The 16,781-nt window shown below is 40.2% G+C and overlaps 2 protein-coding genes across 8 annotated transcripts in view; both read left to right on the top strand.

Moving 5' to 3' along the window:
- The first annotated feature begins 4,448 nt into the window (after positions 1-4,448).
- On the top strand, positions 4,449-9,198 carry c1qtnf7 (C1q and TNF related 7). The gene is made up of 3 exons (XM_089000866.1): positions 4,449-4,649; positions 7,169-7,393; positions 8,132-9,198. Exons 1-3 carry the CDS (start codon positions 4,643-4,645, stop codon positions 8,758-8,760), a joined length of 861 nt encoding a protein of 286 aa, XP_088856992.1. The 5' UTR covers positions 4,449-4,642; the 3' UTR covers positions 8,761-9,198.
- A 392-nt stretch (positions 9,199-9,590) lies between these two features.
- Positions 9,591-16,781, top strand: part of cc2d2a (coiled-coil and C2 domain containing 2A) — a 30,956-nt gene continuing 23,765 nt past the window's right edge. For all 7 annotated transcript variants that reach the window (XM_089000860.1, XM_089000859.1, XM_089000858.1 and 4 more), the window contains exons 1-11: positions 9,591-9,790; positions 9,923-10,007; positions 11,503-11,553; positions 11,649-11,729; positions 12,687-12,789; positions 13,306-13,406; positions 13,492-13,593; positions 14,123-14,209; positions 15,301-15,483; positions 15,584-15,743; positions 16,639-16,775. In XM_089000860.1, coding sequence (XP_088856986.1) covers positions 9,777-9,790; positions 9,923-10,007; positions 11,503-11,553; positions 11,649-11,729; positions 12,687-12,789; positions 13,306-13,406; positions 13,492-13,593; positions 14,123-14,209; positions 15,301-15,483; positions 15,584-15,743; positions 16,639-16,775 — 1,104 coding nt within the window. In that variant the 5' untranslated portion in view covers positions 9,591-9,776. The remainder of the gene's footprint in view (positions 9,791-9,922; positions 10,008-11,502; positions 11,554-11,648; positions 11,730-12,686; positions 12,790-13,305; positions 13,407-13,491; positions 13,594-14,122; positions 14,210-15,300; positions 15,484-15,583; positions 15,744-16,638; positions 16,776-16,781) is intronic.

Raw genomic sequence — 16,781 nt, 5'->3', positions numbered from 1 at the left:
ACTCGTGGAAAGAGAGAGAAAGTGCTGCCACGGGGATTCGAAGGGTGGGAGAAAAGTCCCTTACAATTCCGGAATCCTGGCACTTTTTTTTCCCCAAAAGACGATGAGACCCCTTGAATGAAATAGACAAAAAAGGCCAATTGGGAGTGTAGGGTGCATTTTTTTCGGCACATGAATGCCAAGCAACGACGTATGTATGTTGAAAAAAGAGGAGGAGTTTCCTTTCATCAGGCCATAGCCTTGTCGAATATCGGGGAAAGTGATTTGTCGCCCTCTTATGGCACTTGTAGGAATTGACAGAAACAACTCGGGCGTGAGTTACTTGCTTCACTCGATTTAATCATCATCATCATAATAATACGTGATATTTTAAGCGCCTTTCAAAGCACACTTTACAGTCACAGACAAACATAGGTACTATAATCAATAAAATACAATCACAAAATAGAATATAATCAATAAAATACAATTATAAATAGAAACAAGAGAAAGAGCTACACGGAAAATGCAGTTTTAAATAGGTTGCTTTACGTGAGTACAGTTATACCTTGGCTTACAAACTTAATTGGTTCCCAGAAAATGCGTGTAAGGCAAAAAGTGTGTATTCCAAACATTAATTTCCCATAGGAAATCATTAAAATGAGAATAATCCGTTCCCAGGTCCCCATAAAACATCATTTTCAACTAAATAAGCCTTACAACTACACACAATATACCTTATTTATGTATAATACATGTGCTATGGTTTTGTATTTAAAGAAATAAACTGTAAATACATAAACTATAATCAAGTAAACAAATAAATACACAAGAAAATAAATAAACACACAAACAAATAGATAAATAAATACTCTTATGAATGGTTGAATAAACAAAGAAATAAATATATATTAATGAATGAATAGATCTCTTGTGAATGGATGAATGAAGAAATAATTAAACAAGAGAGAAAAATAAATAAATAACTAGAAAACAAACATAAAATAAATAACTGAATAAATAGCAGAAAGGTGTTGCATTGTGTTTGTGTGTCCGCTCGCTGTGTCCAGCTTGCTTGTTGATCATTCCCTGCAAAGACAAAAAGCAACATGGCTAAGTCAATATTTGGCCTGAGATAAGAGTGAATGGGGAAGGGGCAACGGGGGTGGGGTGTCACGTGGAATGATGGGATGCCGCCGTTTCCTGCTCTGTGTACACACGCTGGTGGATACACACGCATTCCTTGCCTTCAATTTTTAACATTCTGGATCATTGGAAATACGTATGTCAACAAGAAGCTTCCCGTGACGTCACTGAGTGGGTGAAATAGCCTGGATGGAAAAGCAAAATTGCTGCAAGATCGCCATCTAACGCATTTAAGGGGACTGACAGTGCTGTATATATACGGAGTACGTATATTGTTTTATTATATCAGAGAAAAAAACGGAAGTATTTATGTGGTGGATATTTTGCAATTATCGCAACGGAAGAAAATCTCAAGGAGCAGTTTGGTGATTAAGAACAAATAAAATGGTGAGAAAATGAGCTTCAACCCGACAGGGGAAGATTTTCTGTGCTTCGTGTTGTTAAATGAAGTTAATTTAAAAAAAGGGAAGCATTGAAATGAATAAACTTGACTGACTTTTTGTGGGTCTACTAAATGTTATGAAAGTAAGCACGACTGACGATCACTGAAGACTGGTGATGAATTTCCCCCAAAATTTGGCGATGACCTGCTTCACTTTGACATTCTTCTTTCATTTCATTTCATTTCATTTCATTTCATTTCATTTCATTTCATTTCATTGTATTGTATTGTATTGTATTGTATTGTATTGTATTGTATTGTATTGTATTGTATTGTGTTTCGATAGGTTTGGTTTGGTTGGATTTTGATTTTGATTTTGACTTTTATTTTATTTTATTTTATTTTATTTTATTTTATTTTATTTTATTTTATTTTATTTTGAATCTTCCTTCTTCATATATATTTTTTGGGGGGTGAATTTTCTAATGTCAAGCATGCCCACAAAATCCCATGTTGCTAAGTCACGCACACTGGCTCTGTCGGCTGACGTTTTAATTAGTTTTTGCCATGATCAGTAACTCCAATTTTCACCGGCATACAATGAAGAAGAAGACCCAATGACAACAATAAGAACAACTTGAAAATAAAATACATATTTTGTAATTTAGGGTGACTCGGGGTCATCAAAAATGTCCAAAATGACCCTGAGGTGGTTGCTATCGTCCAACCAAATGGCTCCATTTCCGGTGTGTTTTTAGGCCTAGCTTCTCCAGACTTTTTTGGGTGGCTCTACTCACGATTCGTCAAATGTTATGTTGCAAAAGTTTTTTTTTTAATTGAAATTCCCCCAAAGTTTTTTGTATGGCAAAGGTGGTAAAAGGTTCCCGTTGTCCCTGAAATGGCCCCTGGTAGAACAAACAGAGTGCTTTGCCCTTGCTACGTATTTGTGGGTTTGTGTGGCGTGGTGTCACCGGCGTGCGTTGATAGACGCTCTGTTTGCTGAGGGCCAGCTGGAAAAAACACACGGAAAGGAAAGGAAAAGCGCAAATCAATATTTCCACATGCCAACTTTGCCATCTGCCCTATCAATTTTTTTTTTGTCATTGAAAAACATGACATCTGGCACACTTTTTGGGGGCCCCGTTTATTTATTTATGTGTTTGTTTGTAAATGTATGTATTTATTTGATTGTTTATTTATTCATACATTTCTATATTTAATTATTAGTTTATTTGTTTATTCATTGATTAATTAATTCATTCACTCATTTATTTATTTATTTATTTAGTCGTGTGTTTGTTTGTGTATTTATTCATAAATACATTTATATATTTATATATTTTGTTATTAGTTTAGTTATTTATTAATCCATCTATTTATTTATTTTTATTTGTGGTTTCATTTATTCATTCATTTATTTATTTATTTATTTATTTATTTATTTATTTATTTATTTTGTGGATTCATTTATTCATTCATTTATTTTTGTATTATTTATCTATGTATGTATGTATGTATGTATGTATGTATGTATGTATGTATTTATTCATTTATTTATTTGTGAATTCATTCATTCATTCATTCATTCGTTCATTAATTAATTAATTAATTTATTTATTTTTTATGTTTATTCGTAATTGCGATCACATCATTATAATTTTTATACTCGGTTATTTTTTTGAGCATTTCTTTCTTTTTTTTTTAAGTTTTTTTTGGGGAGGGGGAGTTGAGGGGTACTGCATGACGCCCTTTCCCATGACACCTTTTAGCCTTTTAATCTTTTTTTATTTCAAGGTGTATGCAGCAATGGCCTTTTTCCTTTAGTTCCTAAATTTAAGCTGTTGTTGTCGTCATGTTTTTCACTTTTCAGTCATCCTTGACTCTCTCTCCCTTGTATACACCACCAAATTCCATTATGTCGCTGTCATCTGATTAGACAAAACACGACCACGGTGGCCCCTAACAACCTCCCATTGGCCCCCGGGGCCGCGTGTTTCCGACGCTAGCATTAAAGTCAGGCACTCAGGCAAACATCAGAGCGTCTTGTGGCTGCCCATGAGACCAAAAAGAAAAAAAGGAAGACTCAATTGAAAGCAGACATGGAGTGGACATGAGCGAGCGCCGCATGTCAACTTGATCCAATAAGAGGGCAAGAAACGGGCACGTTAGCCTCAAAGGGAAGGCCCGAGGAAGGGGCTTTGGGGGGTCCCGCCCGCGTGTAAACAAAAGGCCAAAGTTGACGTTGACAATGACACGAACGAACGAACGATGACTTCTTGAGTTCTTTGACTGAAAGGTTAGAAGTGCGCAGCTCCGGGCCAGGAATGCAAAGAGTCAACACAGACAACAAGAACAAGATGTCATCAGAAACCATACGTACGTCGACAAAGATACACTTTACCCTCTGGGGACCTTCTTAACTTGTCACTTTTATTTGATTCATGTAAAAAAAATATATATATATATATATATATATATATATATATATATATATATATATATATATATATATATATATATATATATATATATGGATGAATAGCTAGCTAGCTAGCTAGCTAGCTAGATAGATAGATAGATAGATAGATAGATAGATAGATAGATAGATAGATAGATAGATAGATAGATAGATAGATAGATAGATAGATAGATAGATAGATAGATAGATAGATAGATGGATGGATGGAGAAAGAGAGAGAGAGAGAGAGAGAGAGAGAGAGAGAGAGAGAGAGAGAGAGAGAGAGAGAGAGAGAGAGAGAGAGAGAGAGAGAGAGAGAGAGAGACGAATGGAAGGATTCATTGTTTCTCTGGGCCATTTTACCTCTATTATTAAATTGGTCAACACTGCCCTCATCAGGCTGAAACAGGAATGACATATATGAATTGTTAGGTCTCGCGTGCGTCTGCGTTGATGACGTCAGTTCACTTTAGAACTTGAGAAGGGAGTTTAGGGGTTTGGGGGTTTGGGGGGGATTTGGAGGTTGGATTCCATGGAAGGCAGGCCGTCCATCCAGCTGCTCTCGCCGACTCACGACAAGACGCAGTCAGCAGACGCACCGCTTGCACATGTCTGGCGGATGCAACCGGGAACATGTTAGCATGTTAGCATGTTAGCGGAATAACAACGACTTCCGCATGGCGGGTAAGACTGACACGCCGCTCTTACAACCAACAAGTCAGATCATCGATTGCGGACGCGTGCGCGCGCGCGTGCGGGAGATTTTGCCGTTCATTGCACGTACGCATGACCGCGACTGGCGTGGGATCGTCTTTTGCAAAAGTTAGTGTGAGCCGCGAGGTTTTGCGATTGTTTAAAAGTTTGTCTGTTGCCATTCCCAGATAGACTTTACTTTCAAAGAAAATTACGCGTTGTACTAATATAAACAAATAAATAAATAAATACATACATTCTTACACAATTACATCAAATAAATAATTTGGTAGATAAATACATAAATACAGCAAATAAATACAAAATAGGTAAATAAATAAACAGATAAATAGATAAAAACATTATTTCATAATCACACAATTACATCAAATAAATTATTTGATAGATAAATACAGTAAATACAGTAAATAAATAAAAAATGTGTAAATAAATAAACAGATAAATGGATAAATAAATAATTTCATAATTACATCAATACATAATTTGATAGATAAATACATAAATACAGTAAATAAATACAAAATAGGTAAATAAATAAATACATAAACAGATAAATAAATAAATTCATAATTACATAAAAAAATAATTTGATCGATAAATACAGTAAATAAATTATAAAATAGGTAAATACGTAAATAAACAGATAAATAGATTAATAAATCATGTCATAATTCCAAAATGACATCAAATAAGTAAATACATAATTTGATAAATAAATAAACTAGCTTAATGCTAGTACGCAATGCCAAACACTATAGACAGGTTAGTGAATAGCATCGATGTCACTGTATCATATCAACCTTTAATAATAATAATAATAATAATAATAATAATATATTTAATTTTAAGCGCCTTTCAAAGCTCTTAAGGACACTTTACAGTCACAGACACGCAATACAACATGTAGGGAGCTAATCTAAACAATACTCACGTGCATATATTCTTTATCCAGCACGGAAAACAAAGATATATTTATCTCGTGTGCGTTGAAGTGAAGTAAAACAAAACTTGCATGTCAATGCACGGCTACATGCTCATTGTCATTTCACGGTACTAATATGGAAATAGGATCGAACATAAGTTTGAAAATTGTTCCTGTGAAGAAGCAAGAAATATTTTCAGGTTAGGGTCCATTCAAACAAAAGACAAACTATTAGTTGTAGTTTCCGATGGCCATCCCCAAATGCCGACATCATCAAAGCTTCGGAAGCAAACGCTCAGGCGAGGTTTCATTCTTTAAAACCGCTCCGACGCCACCGCAAGGACTGCGGCTCAGAATCATTTTATTGGTGCAACGTTTACTTCCTGTTTTTCTGTAGACCAACTTGACCACTTGATGGCTCGTTTCCTTTGTCCGTCCGTCCATTTGTTGCGGTTGAACATGCTAAAAACCAAACCACTGCACGTAGTGGTGGACACGCGCAATCTTACCAGTCAAACCAGATCAGAGTCCAGCTGTGTTGCAACTCAAACCACTGGTGGGGATTAATTTGTAGTTTTTCTCCCCGTGATCAACATTCCTGTTTGGCTTTCTGTCTGCACAAGTGCAACCGCATGTCGAGGTTCCCCTGGACAGACACGAAAACGATGCCTGCCGTGATGTCATCTCCGAGGAATGTTTTGGCACGTGAACTGGAGTTGGCTGGTGGACAACACGTTTCATTTGGAACGTTCAGAAAACCCCTGTGGGCCATTGAGAAGATTAGACTGTGAACACGCCGCAGTCTTCTCAGTGTGAGAATCGCATCTGGCCTCTTCTGAGTGTCATCGCCAAATTACAGTCGCTGATGAAATTAGCTATGCGGATCACTCTTTTTTTATATAACACGCCAAAACCCCAAAATTAGACCACAAAAAACAAATGGGAAGATTCCATAGGTTGTCTAGTATTTTAGTCGCTTGTTACGATAACTTGGGAAATGCGAAATCAGGTGAGAATGTGTCTTTTAAAGTTCATAGAACGTTTTCTACATTAAAAAAAAGAAAATACATAGATATACTGTAGTAATCTTATACTGAGTATCTAATTAGTAGCGGTCGGATGGTATAACCAAACCACAGTGCGGTCTGTGACTCTGTTTTTGGGGCTACGGTTACCTAACTTCATATTCATTTCAACGGAGGCTAACGTTTGTAGTTGCAGTAGCTTAGTCGTGACGTACGTTGATTAACAGGAGCTAGCTAAGGGGATAATGTTCCTTTAACTGGTGATAAGTACCATTAGCTACTAGGTGAGTAGCTAGTAGTACTGTAGGTGAGTAGGTAGTTTGGTCATCAGTCATTAGCTCTGTCGCTAAGTGGGACAGAGCCGCAAGGGCAAACTAGGAAGGCTGCAGTTGGTTGGAAGATACTACAAGATTTCTACAGTCGGGACCTTTGTCACCAGAGAGTTAGCATTGTCTATCGTTGGTGGATCAATAACCAGCTACGTTATTTTCATCCCAGAGCTTTTGTTTTCCGAATATTGTCTTTGTTGTTTGACTGTCCAGATGCGAAGATGTGGGCCTTGATGGGAGCCGTGTGCCTGTGCCACTGCGTCACCGGACAGTTGCTGAAAGGAGCGCCCCGTCTCCTCTGCAGCGTCCCAGGTGCACCGGGACCCCCCGGTAAGCCCGGTCCGGGCGGGACCCCGGGATCGGACGGGAACCCGGGTGTCCCTGGTAGAGATGGCAGAGATGGCAGGACGGGGGAGAAGGGACAGAAGGGAGACCCAGGTATCATAGGCAGTTTCCATATGGTTTCATTTCCATGTCACTCTTATTATTATTATTATTATTCAAAATGGTGGACTATGTAAGCCGAAATAAATATGTTGTCATTCAACATGTGTGTTCACGGCCTTGTACCGAGTTATCTTTATTGAGGAACGGCAACCACAGCTGGTTCCCATGAAGTGTATATTAAATCATAACACGAAAAAACGCTCGGCGAGTCAAAGTGCTCAAAGGCTGCTCGCTAGCAAGCGTACTCGTCGCATGAAACGAGGCGGCTGGAGAACAGACCCTTTGGCCCACGCGTCGGGTAATCCGAAATTTCAACATGGCCGCGTTCCGAGGTGATTTCATGCTTGAAACCGCGTTGGGGAAATCTGTTTCCGTTGTTAGGTTCTTAAAATAGCCAACCGGTACGGAGATAGCCCAGGTATTCAATGGAGTACCGTTTGGTAACTTGGTATGGATGTAGAGGGAATGTAGAAGCAGCTTAGTACAGAGCCATGGGGGACCCCGGTGGTGATGGCGAGTGAGAATGAAATGCCGTCACCCTCGTGCAACACCCGTGATCAGGTTAGGGTTAAAGGTTAGGGGTTATGGTTGAAGGTTAGGCGTTAGGGTTAGGGTCCGGAGGTTTAGGGTGAACACTCAACGCCTAACAACTTTTTGTTTGTCTTACCAATGATGCTACATCGCTAACTACTGGTCAGAACATGCTCATGCGAAACATTTGCGTTTCAGGTATCAAGGGCAGGGTAGGGCCCACGGGGAAGATCGGCGAGCGAGGTGAGCGAGGTCCTACGGGTAAACGAGGTCCCACGGGAGAGAACGGAGGTGAAGGTCCACCGGGCCCTTTGGGTCGCAACGGCGAGAAAGGACAAAAGGGCCAACGTGGCATTGGCGGGACGCCGGGACAATGCAAATGCGGGAGTCTCGCCCCCAAATCAGCTTTCTCTGTGGGCATCACCAACAGTTACCCCACGGAGAATACACCCATTAAATTCAACAAGGTCCTCCTCAACGAGGGCGGCCATTACAACCTCCAAACGGGCAAGTTCGTCTGCGCCTATCCCGGCATTTATTACTTCTCCTACGACATCACCCTGGCCAATAAACACTTGGCCATCGCTCTGATGCACAACGGACAGCATCGCATCAAGACCTTTGACGCCAACACGGGCAACCACGACGTGGCTTCGGGGTCTACGGTGATGTTCCTCAACCCTGAAGACGCCGTGTGGCTTGAGATCTTTTACCATGACCAGAATGGTTTGTTTGCCGATCCGGGCTGGGCGGACAGCTTGTTCTCTGGCTTCTTGGTCTACGCCGACACAGACTATTTGGACACACTAGCAGCGGATTACGCATAGGCAAAAGTGACAATCACGCTAAGCTAACAAGCTAACCACTCTGGGTTTGATGGTTTAATCGTGTATGACCCACTGCTTTTCACAGGTCAACGGTTTGTCTGTATGTGCCACGTGATTAGCTGGCGACCAGTTCAGGGTGTACCCTGCCTTTTGTCCGAAATTAGCATGGACAGCCTCCAGCATGTCCGTGTCACTACTAAAGATAACTGTTACAGTTAATAATAATCATAAATTTCATTTATAAGTGCCTTTCAAAACTCTCAAGGTCATTTTACAGTCGCAGGATAAGTTTTTCTTTGGTTTAGCAGCGGCAGCCACACGCGCCAGCGAATAGCTCAAATGAATAAAAAGCAAGCCAGCTAGCTAATAGATAGCTAATAGATAGCCAGCTAAGTAGCTATCGAGCTAATATATAGCTGAGAGATAGCTAATCGAGGGTACAACTGAAATATGTTTTACTAGAAAATGAATTTCAATCATTTATATTGAAATTGGAATCGCTAAACTTTTAATAATAATAATAATAATAATAATAATAATAATAATAATACATTCGAATGTATTGGTTTGGAACCAATTTCAAACTGAGTTTACATTTGTAAAATGTAAACAATTGAGGACAACGCGGCTTCTCGCTTTCCGTAGTCACGCACGATGGCGTCGTCATGTTACCAAGCAGCAGGCACAAGTATATAATGGAGGCGGGTTAATCGACGCAGGAACGAATAGAAGAGCAGGATTGCCAGACAGACAGTTACAACCAGCCAATGGGAGCTCTCATGCTACCAAGCGTCACATTGTTGTAGGACAACTGAGAGAATTAGTGAAGACATTCAAGTGTTTGCCGTGTTAATTTCTCAATGTTTTGGTATTAAAGATGTATTTCGGAATTTTGTCCAAGGAAGCACAATAATTTTAAACGACTCTAGTACATCTACATATAGGGGTTATAATGGACCGAATAGTTACGTTGTATTAATCGCATTTTGACGTCAGAGAAATCCGCTAGGTTCGCCATGGCTTCCCCGAGGTAATGTACAATAATAGTTACCATCTTTGTATCTTAAAACAATTCGGTCGATTAATTCCACACGAAACAACAAGACACGCGCCTACGTTAATGCTAACTGTTCTTTTTCCATCCCGTTTTATTTTATCCTAGCGCCATTCGAGATAAACTGCGAAAGCAGCGACGATCCTTGCAAGAAACCTTGGGCAGACTCAAAAGTGAGGGCGACGACGAGCAGGTAAAATTTACACGAGAAGAGATCTTCAAATATGACTTACTTTGTTGTACGCTATTCTTTTTTGTAGGTTTCAGTTGAAGTATTTATATTTTGGACGGTAGCAGTTTTTTCGGGCCATTTTTTTGTTAAGATTCTTAGTTTTACTTGAAGTTATTTGTACTGACTGTCAGAGTTTTAATATATATGTTGTGAGACCTTCCCCAACATTTTTACGGGTGAAAAATGTTCCCTTTTCCAGACTCTAGTGCTATATGGTATCGTTGATGCTGGCGATGAAAACAGTTTGTAAATCCTTCCCAGTTTGTTCAGCAAAATGCTTAGTCTCTACCAGTACAGAGTCAATAATCCTTTTATCAATACAAAAGACTGAATAATTCAAATGAACTCGGTTCTGCTGGGTTTTCATCATGTAACACTTGAAAATGCGACCAAAAAAAAAGAGAATGCAAATGCGGATGCGAACAACACCGTTACGACGACAACGGCTGTCGGAGAATCGACGAGTATAGACATATGTAGCTAGTTTTTTGAAGGTATGGTAGTAGACGAGAATACTCGTCCACGACTGATAGATGGAAGAAAAGTTAAACATGTATACTCGTTTCTGCCGAGGAAGGTGTGACGAATAATAATAATAGACAAGACTTCTACTGAGCTCATTTTAATAAGATTCCACCGCATATAGCTATATTTAACGTTTTAAGGCTTGCGCTGAATATTCCGAAAGTCTTGTTTTTGAGTTAGTGACGAGTCCGTACGTGATGTCACTGAAGGAATGCCCCTGACCGAAAAAAGACACATTGTAGCAGTCCTTTCATCACGTCAATGTATTTTGCTGTACTTGTTTGGTCTGACAACCTCGTGTTGCACCCAAAAGCTGCCAGAAGAGGGCGTCCAAGCTCCATATAAGGAAGCCTGTGGAAACGGAGTTGGCCACAGGAGGTCGCCATTTTGTGCCTCTTTTTTTGGGTGAGACATTTCCCCCAATGTTGCCTCAAAATGGCACGAAATAAATTCTTTAATGGATTGCAAACATGTATGCTTTCCTCTTCAGAACTGTTTGAGTCACAAGAAAGCATATTCTCCGAAAGTGAAGCCATTGTTTTGATTCTCCATCAATGCAAGACGTCTTGGCGTGACGTCACGAACTGGGGGTGGAACTTTCTGAAAATTCGCAGCTCAATTTTTTGCCGATTTTGGACACTTGAAGTCATTTTTATTGGTGTTTTGCATTTGACTAAAAATATCATACTGCGTGTTTTGGGTATTTTAGATGCCATAAAACGTTTTTCTGATGTCAGTTAAGAAACAAAAAAGTGACGTCGGTTGTCCTTTAACACTCGGCATCTTCTTATGAAGAACCAGACATGAATACTTTTATCTTATTTTCTTTGTATTTAATGTTATTTTCAGTGTTTAGATCATAAATCTGAAATTCTCGGGCATACTTGAGTAAATAAATCATGTCCAACGTGTCTCAACATGTTCTTTCCAGGCTCTGTTTCCGTCCTCTGGGCTGAGTGAAGAATCGCTTCATGCAATGAAGGTTGGTGTATAGTACGATTTGCGTCTTTTGAACGTCTTTTTTTTTCTCCCTTTGCAATCATAACCATTTGATTGGTGTTATGTGTTGTGTTGCAGGATCCTCAAAGCAGCGAGGAAGACCCTGGAGAAACCCTCAAGCAAAAGTTACGCGCCCAGAGACAGATCAGGAGGAAAAAGGTTGATCTTGTGCTACCGCTATTCTGTCACACATACTTCCGGGTGGCAATAGTAGTTGAGTATGAGTAAAAACAAGGCATAAACATTGACAGGGAGCTCGGTCAGTGACCCACGTTTTGGCCATCATTTCACTTAAAGTTTGTGTCACTCACTTCTTGGCTATACAGAAGAATAATCCTGATTTTTCCAAAAAAAAAAGAAAATGGTCTCAAATTCGAAATATAAATTAAATATCTAAATATCTAAATATCCAAATATCTAAATACAGTGGCGCCTTAGCTTACGAACTTAATTGGTTCCCAGACAGAGTGTGTAAGGCGAAAAGTGTGTATCACAAAAATAATTTCGCGTGGGAAACCATTAAAATGAGAATAATCCGTTCCCAGGTCTTCATAAAATATAATTTTGTGCTTTGATGTTCTTCCGCCGAAGATTACTACGCCAGCCGTGGTGGGGGGTGTGTATTGCGAAAAGTAGTGCTTAATCCAAGGTTTAATTGTCATAAATTTAACATTCGTAAACCGAAAAGTTCGTAAGGCAAAGTGTTCGTAAACCGAGGCCCCGCTGTATCTAAATATCTAAATACATAAATATCTAAATACTTAAATATATAAAAATTTATATACATATTATATATAAATATACGAATATACGGAAAGTGTCCTTATAAATGAAATGTATTATTATTATTATTATTATACAAATGTATGAATGTACGAGTGTACATGAATGTATATAAATGTATATAAATCTAAATTTCCTGTGGAGAAAAAGGTTCTTGCCAAGCTTGTCTGTATAAAGTCCAGTTTGCACACCACGATTATTACGAAACAAAGGTTTCGAGTTCATATCAGCACAGTTTTTGAGTAGAGGATCAAGATTAGGATGCAGTCTCGATATGACGTGTTCAATTTGGCCACTTTACAAATCTTATTGGACTTGTGGTTTGCACGATAGCTATTGGAGCAGATTTCCAGCCAGGAGTTCCCCGCTGATGACGTGGAGGAGATTGCAAGCGATGAAGGCTCTTCAAAGATGACCGCAGACCTTCAGGGAAGCAGTGAGTCCCTTTTCTCCGTCCTCAAAAATTCCACCAGAGCTGTGAATAAAAAAAGAACAACTATACATCACTCAGATTACATTAGACAGCAATAAAAATACCCCAAATGTTGTTCTTTTGCTTTGGACTACCCTGACGTTTCCAAAAGGGACCCATAAAATCATTCAACCCGGAAGTACCTCAAATAGATAGAAAGCTAGCTAATAGATAGCTAACAGATAGCGAATAGCTAGCTAATAGATATCCAATAGCTAGCTAGCTAGCTAGATAGCTGTGGCGGACCCTCAAAGACGCTAAAGATGCTAGCACGCACACATGCTAGTGCTCAACAAAAATGACATTAAACATTCAATTTAACGACCATCATTCAACTGTTAATTTTTTTCAAACAGTTTTTCACTGCCCCCTTGTGGCAGGGAAAACATTGTATAATAATAATAATAATAATAATAATAATAATAATACAACATTTAATTTCTAAGCGCCTTTCAAAATGTTTTTCATTTTCTCCTCAAGGCCTCGCCTCCAAAGCCTCCAAAGCCCCCAAGAGTCGCGCCTCGCAGCAGTTTGACCGCTTTGTCACTCGTCGTTTGGAGGAGAAGCTGAAAGCCGCCAGGGTTAGCACAAAAAAACCCTTCGGGCCTTCGGGCCTTCGGCTTGGGTATAAAGTTGTTCTGATTTGCGTGTTGTCGTGCGCTCCAGTCGCAAGGCGAGAGTCTCCAGCGTCAGGAGGCGTCGGAAGTCGACGCCAGTCGCCTACGCGGACCCCGAGACAGGCCGACAGGCGCCAGGTCGGATCGAGAGGTGAGTCCAAGTGGCAAAACGAATCCACCAGCTATCAATCAGAAAAAAACTATTTTCAGCATTAATAATAAGAATAAGAATAATCCATTTCATTTCTAAGCGCTAAATAGACAAATAGACAGCTGAACAGCTAAATAGATAGCTAACAGATAGCTAGCTATCAGCTCTCTAGCCAGCTGGGTAGACAGCTAACAGATAGCCAGGTAGCTAGCTAGAGAGCTAATAAATAGCCAGCTAGCTAATGTAAGCCGAATGGAAGTACAGCGCCACTTACTTGAGGCTGAAACAGCTTTGGCCTTTTTTTTTTTTTTCTGATGAAAAAAGAGATTCTAAGGTTTCTAATGCTGTACTGAATGTTAATGTCGTCCTAAAAGTCAATATGCTGTGGTTCCTGCAATTCGAGTAAAAATGACACAAACCCTGGCACTGGAGTGGACAGCTTTTTGCACATTGTCTGGCAGTGAATAAGTTAAATACACGTTTGGAGCCATTTTGAATGATGGCTAAAATGTCCTCTTCTGTGCGACAGACAGATTCGGAGGGCGATTGCAGGGCCGCTCAGCTTAGTCCTCAGGCCACCAGATCTCGGGTGAAGTTCCAGGAGAGCAGCAAATATGTAAGAATGTGACCCTTAACTTGCTCTTTTTGGTATTTGGAGCATTTTATGCTTTTTTTTTTTTGCTGTGGAAATGAACAGAAGGCAAACCACTGTAGATCCATTTATGTACATGACATTTACTGCGTATGTTCTCAACGGAATGTAATACCGACGGTACCATAAAAAAAAACATTTCAATCAGTAGCTGTGAAAGAAAAGTTCTTCCCAAGCTGATCTGTAAAAATTCCAGTTTGCACACCACAATAATGACGAACCAAAGGTTTCAAGTTCAGATCAGCACAGTTTTTGAGGCGACGATCAAGATTAGGATGCAGTCTCGGTACGATATGTTCAATTTGGGCATTTGACACTCAAAACAAAGCATGTGTGGCATCATTAGAGCATTAATAAGGATGGATAATAGTTTGTGTTGTTTTTTTAATATTATAACAAATGCTCATCTCTCCTGACTGGCTGATCACGTTGAAACGATTAGCGTTAAAGTAAAACTGAACTTTTATCCCATATTCATCTTTCAATCTGAATCCCCCCCAAAACAAATCAGAATCAGAATCAGATCAGAATCATCTTTATTGCCAAGTATGTAGAACACACAAGACATTTGTTTCTGGTCGAACACGCTGCACTAGTATCATAATCCGAAAATTGCAAAGGGGCACTATACAGTTCCATTTGGGCTACTGTTCAAAGAGTTAACGGCTTGGGGGAAGAAGCTGTTTAAATGTCTGCTGGATTTGGTGCGCATGGATCGGTAGCGCCTGTCTGAGGGGAATAGCTGGAAAAGGTGGTGGGCAGGGCGCGGAGGGTCCAGTAGGATTTCCCGCGCCCTAGTTTGGATTCTTGCGGTGTGCAAGTCCTCGAGAGTGGCTAGGGCGGTGCCAATGATTTTTTCCGCCGTCCTAACTGTCCGTTGAAGTCGGATTTTGTCCATTTTTGTGGCGGCCCGAACCAAACGGTGATGGAAGAACACAGGAAGAAAATTGTTTGTTCTCTTCAGATATATTTGGGAACCATATATGGACGTACAGCATGAGCGAGAGACGCATCACTTTGTCTCAAACTATTATATTTTTATCCCCATTGAACAGGTTGAAAAAGAGCGTCCGACCACCGACGAGGCGTACAACTTCTTCACGCTCAACTTTGAGCCCGAGCCAGAACCGGAGGAGAGCACCAGCGGAAAAAGGAAAACGGACCAGGATGGCGGCCAAGAGCCGGACCAGTCTGAGGAACAAAGCCCCGACCAAAGCCAAGACCGAAGCCAAGACCGGGTAAGATGTATTTGGATGCAAAGGGATCTTTTTGCCACAATGCAGCACATAATTCCACGAGGCAAAAAATGGCAGATTCCCTCCCACAATGCACTTTTAGAACGAGGAAGAGCCGCTCATCCAAGACCAGGACGGCAACGTCTTTGTCATCGAGCAAACGGCCAAGGATTTTGTGCAAGTGAGGAGCGCCGAGTACATCGGCCTGAGGGCTCTCGCTCTGCGCCATCGCGCTCTCGTCTTCACGCCGAGCTCTCAAACGGGTATGAAAATGGCTCATTTGTAACTCGGATTGCACCGCCACTTTTTTTAATGAGTTTGTAGCTTTTATTCAGGGATGGCCGATTACCTATACATTGTGAAAGCTCCCGATACCAGACGCCGATACTTAAACCACTTAGAGTTGGTGGTACTCTGCGGATTTCTACCAGCGAAAAAAAAAAACCGAAAGTTTCTTTTTTTCATCATCTATCATTGTGTCAATTGTACAACAAAAGTGTCAGCGGTATCGGTACTTGGTATCGGTACTTGGTATCAGTACTTGGCATCGCTACTTGGTATCGGCACTTGGTATTAGGCACTTGGTATCAGTACTTGGCATCAGTACTTGGTATCGTTATTAGTGAGATCAAGTCAGAATGAGTACTGGTATCCATCTAAAAATAATGGCGGTGTCATATATCACCAAGATCAGCAGTTGGTATCAGTGCTTTGCATTGACACTTGGTATCGGTACTTCGTCTCAGTGCTTGCTATTCGTGCTTGGTATTGGTACTTGGTATCAGTACTTGGTATCTATGCAGTGATACCTTGGATTACAAACTTAATTTGTTCCCAGACAGAGTGTTTAAGGCGAAAATTAGGAAACCATTAAAATGAGAATAATCTGTTCCCAGGTCCCCATAAAACATCATTTTCTACTTTCTAATTTTCTAAATGTTCGTGAGCCAAGGGGTTCGTAAACCGAGGTATCACTGTACCTGTTATTGGTACTTGGTATCGGTACTCTGTATCGGTACTCTGTATCGGCACTCATGATTGTTATTTGGTATCTGTATTTGGTATTGGTATTGGCACTTGGTATCGGTATTCATGAAGACAAATATCATTTCCTTAAACAAACAAACAAAAATGTTTTCCGCAATCTTCGTGTCATAGTACCAATCTCGGTGAAACTCCCCGAAAACGTGAGGCCTCGCTACCTGGAGGAAGAAGGTCTCTACGTGGGTGAGCGTCTCGCCGTGAGGTCCACCAACGAGAACATTCTAGAGAACCGTATTTTAAAAATGGAAGAGGTGAGG

Source organism: Hippocampus bargibanti, linkage group LG07 (assembly GCF_051943395.1).
Source record: "Hippocampus bargibanti isolate YZ-2025 linkage group LG07, ASM5194339v1, whole genome shotgun sequence".
Lineage (NCBI taxonomy): Eukaryota > Metazoa > Chordata > Actinopteri > Syngnathiformes > Syngnathidae > Hippocampus > Hippocampus bargibanti.
Note: the sequence above shows the minus strand (reverse complement) of the source record. Positions and strands in the feature narration are given on the sequence as shown.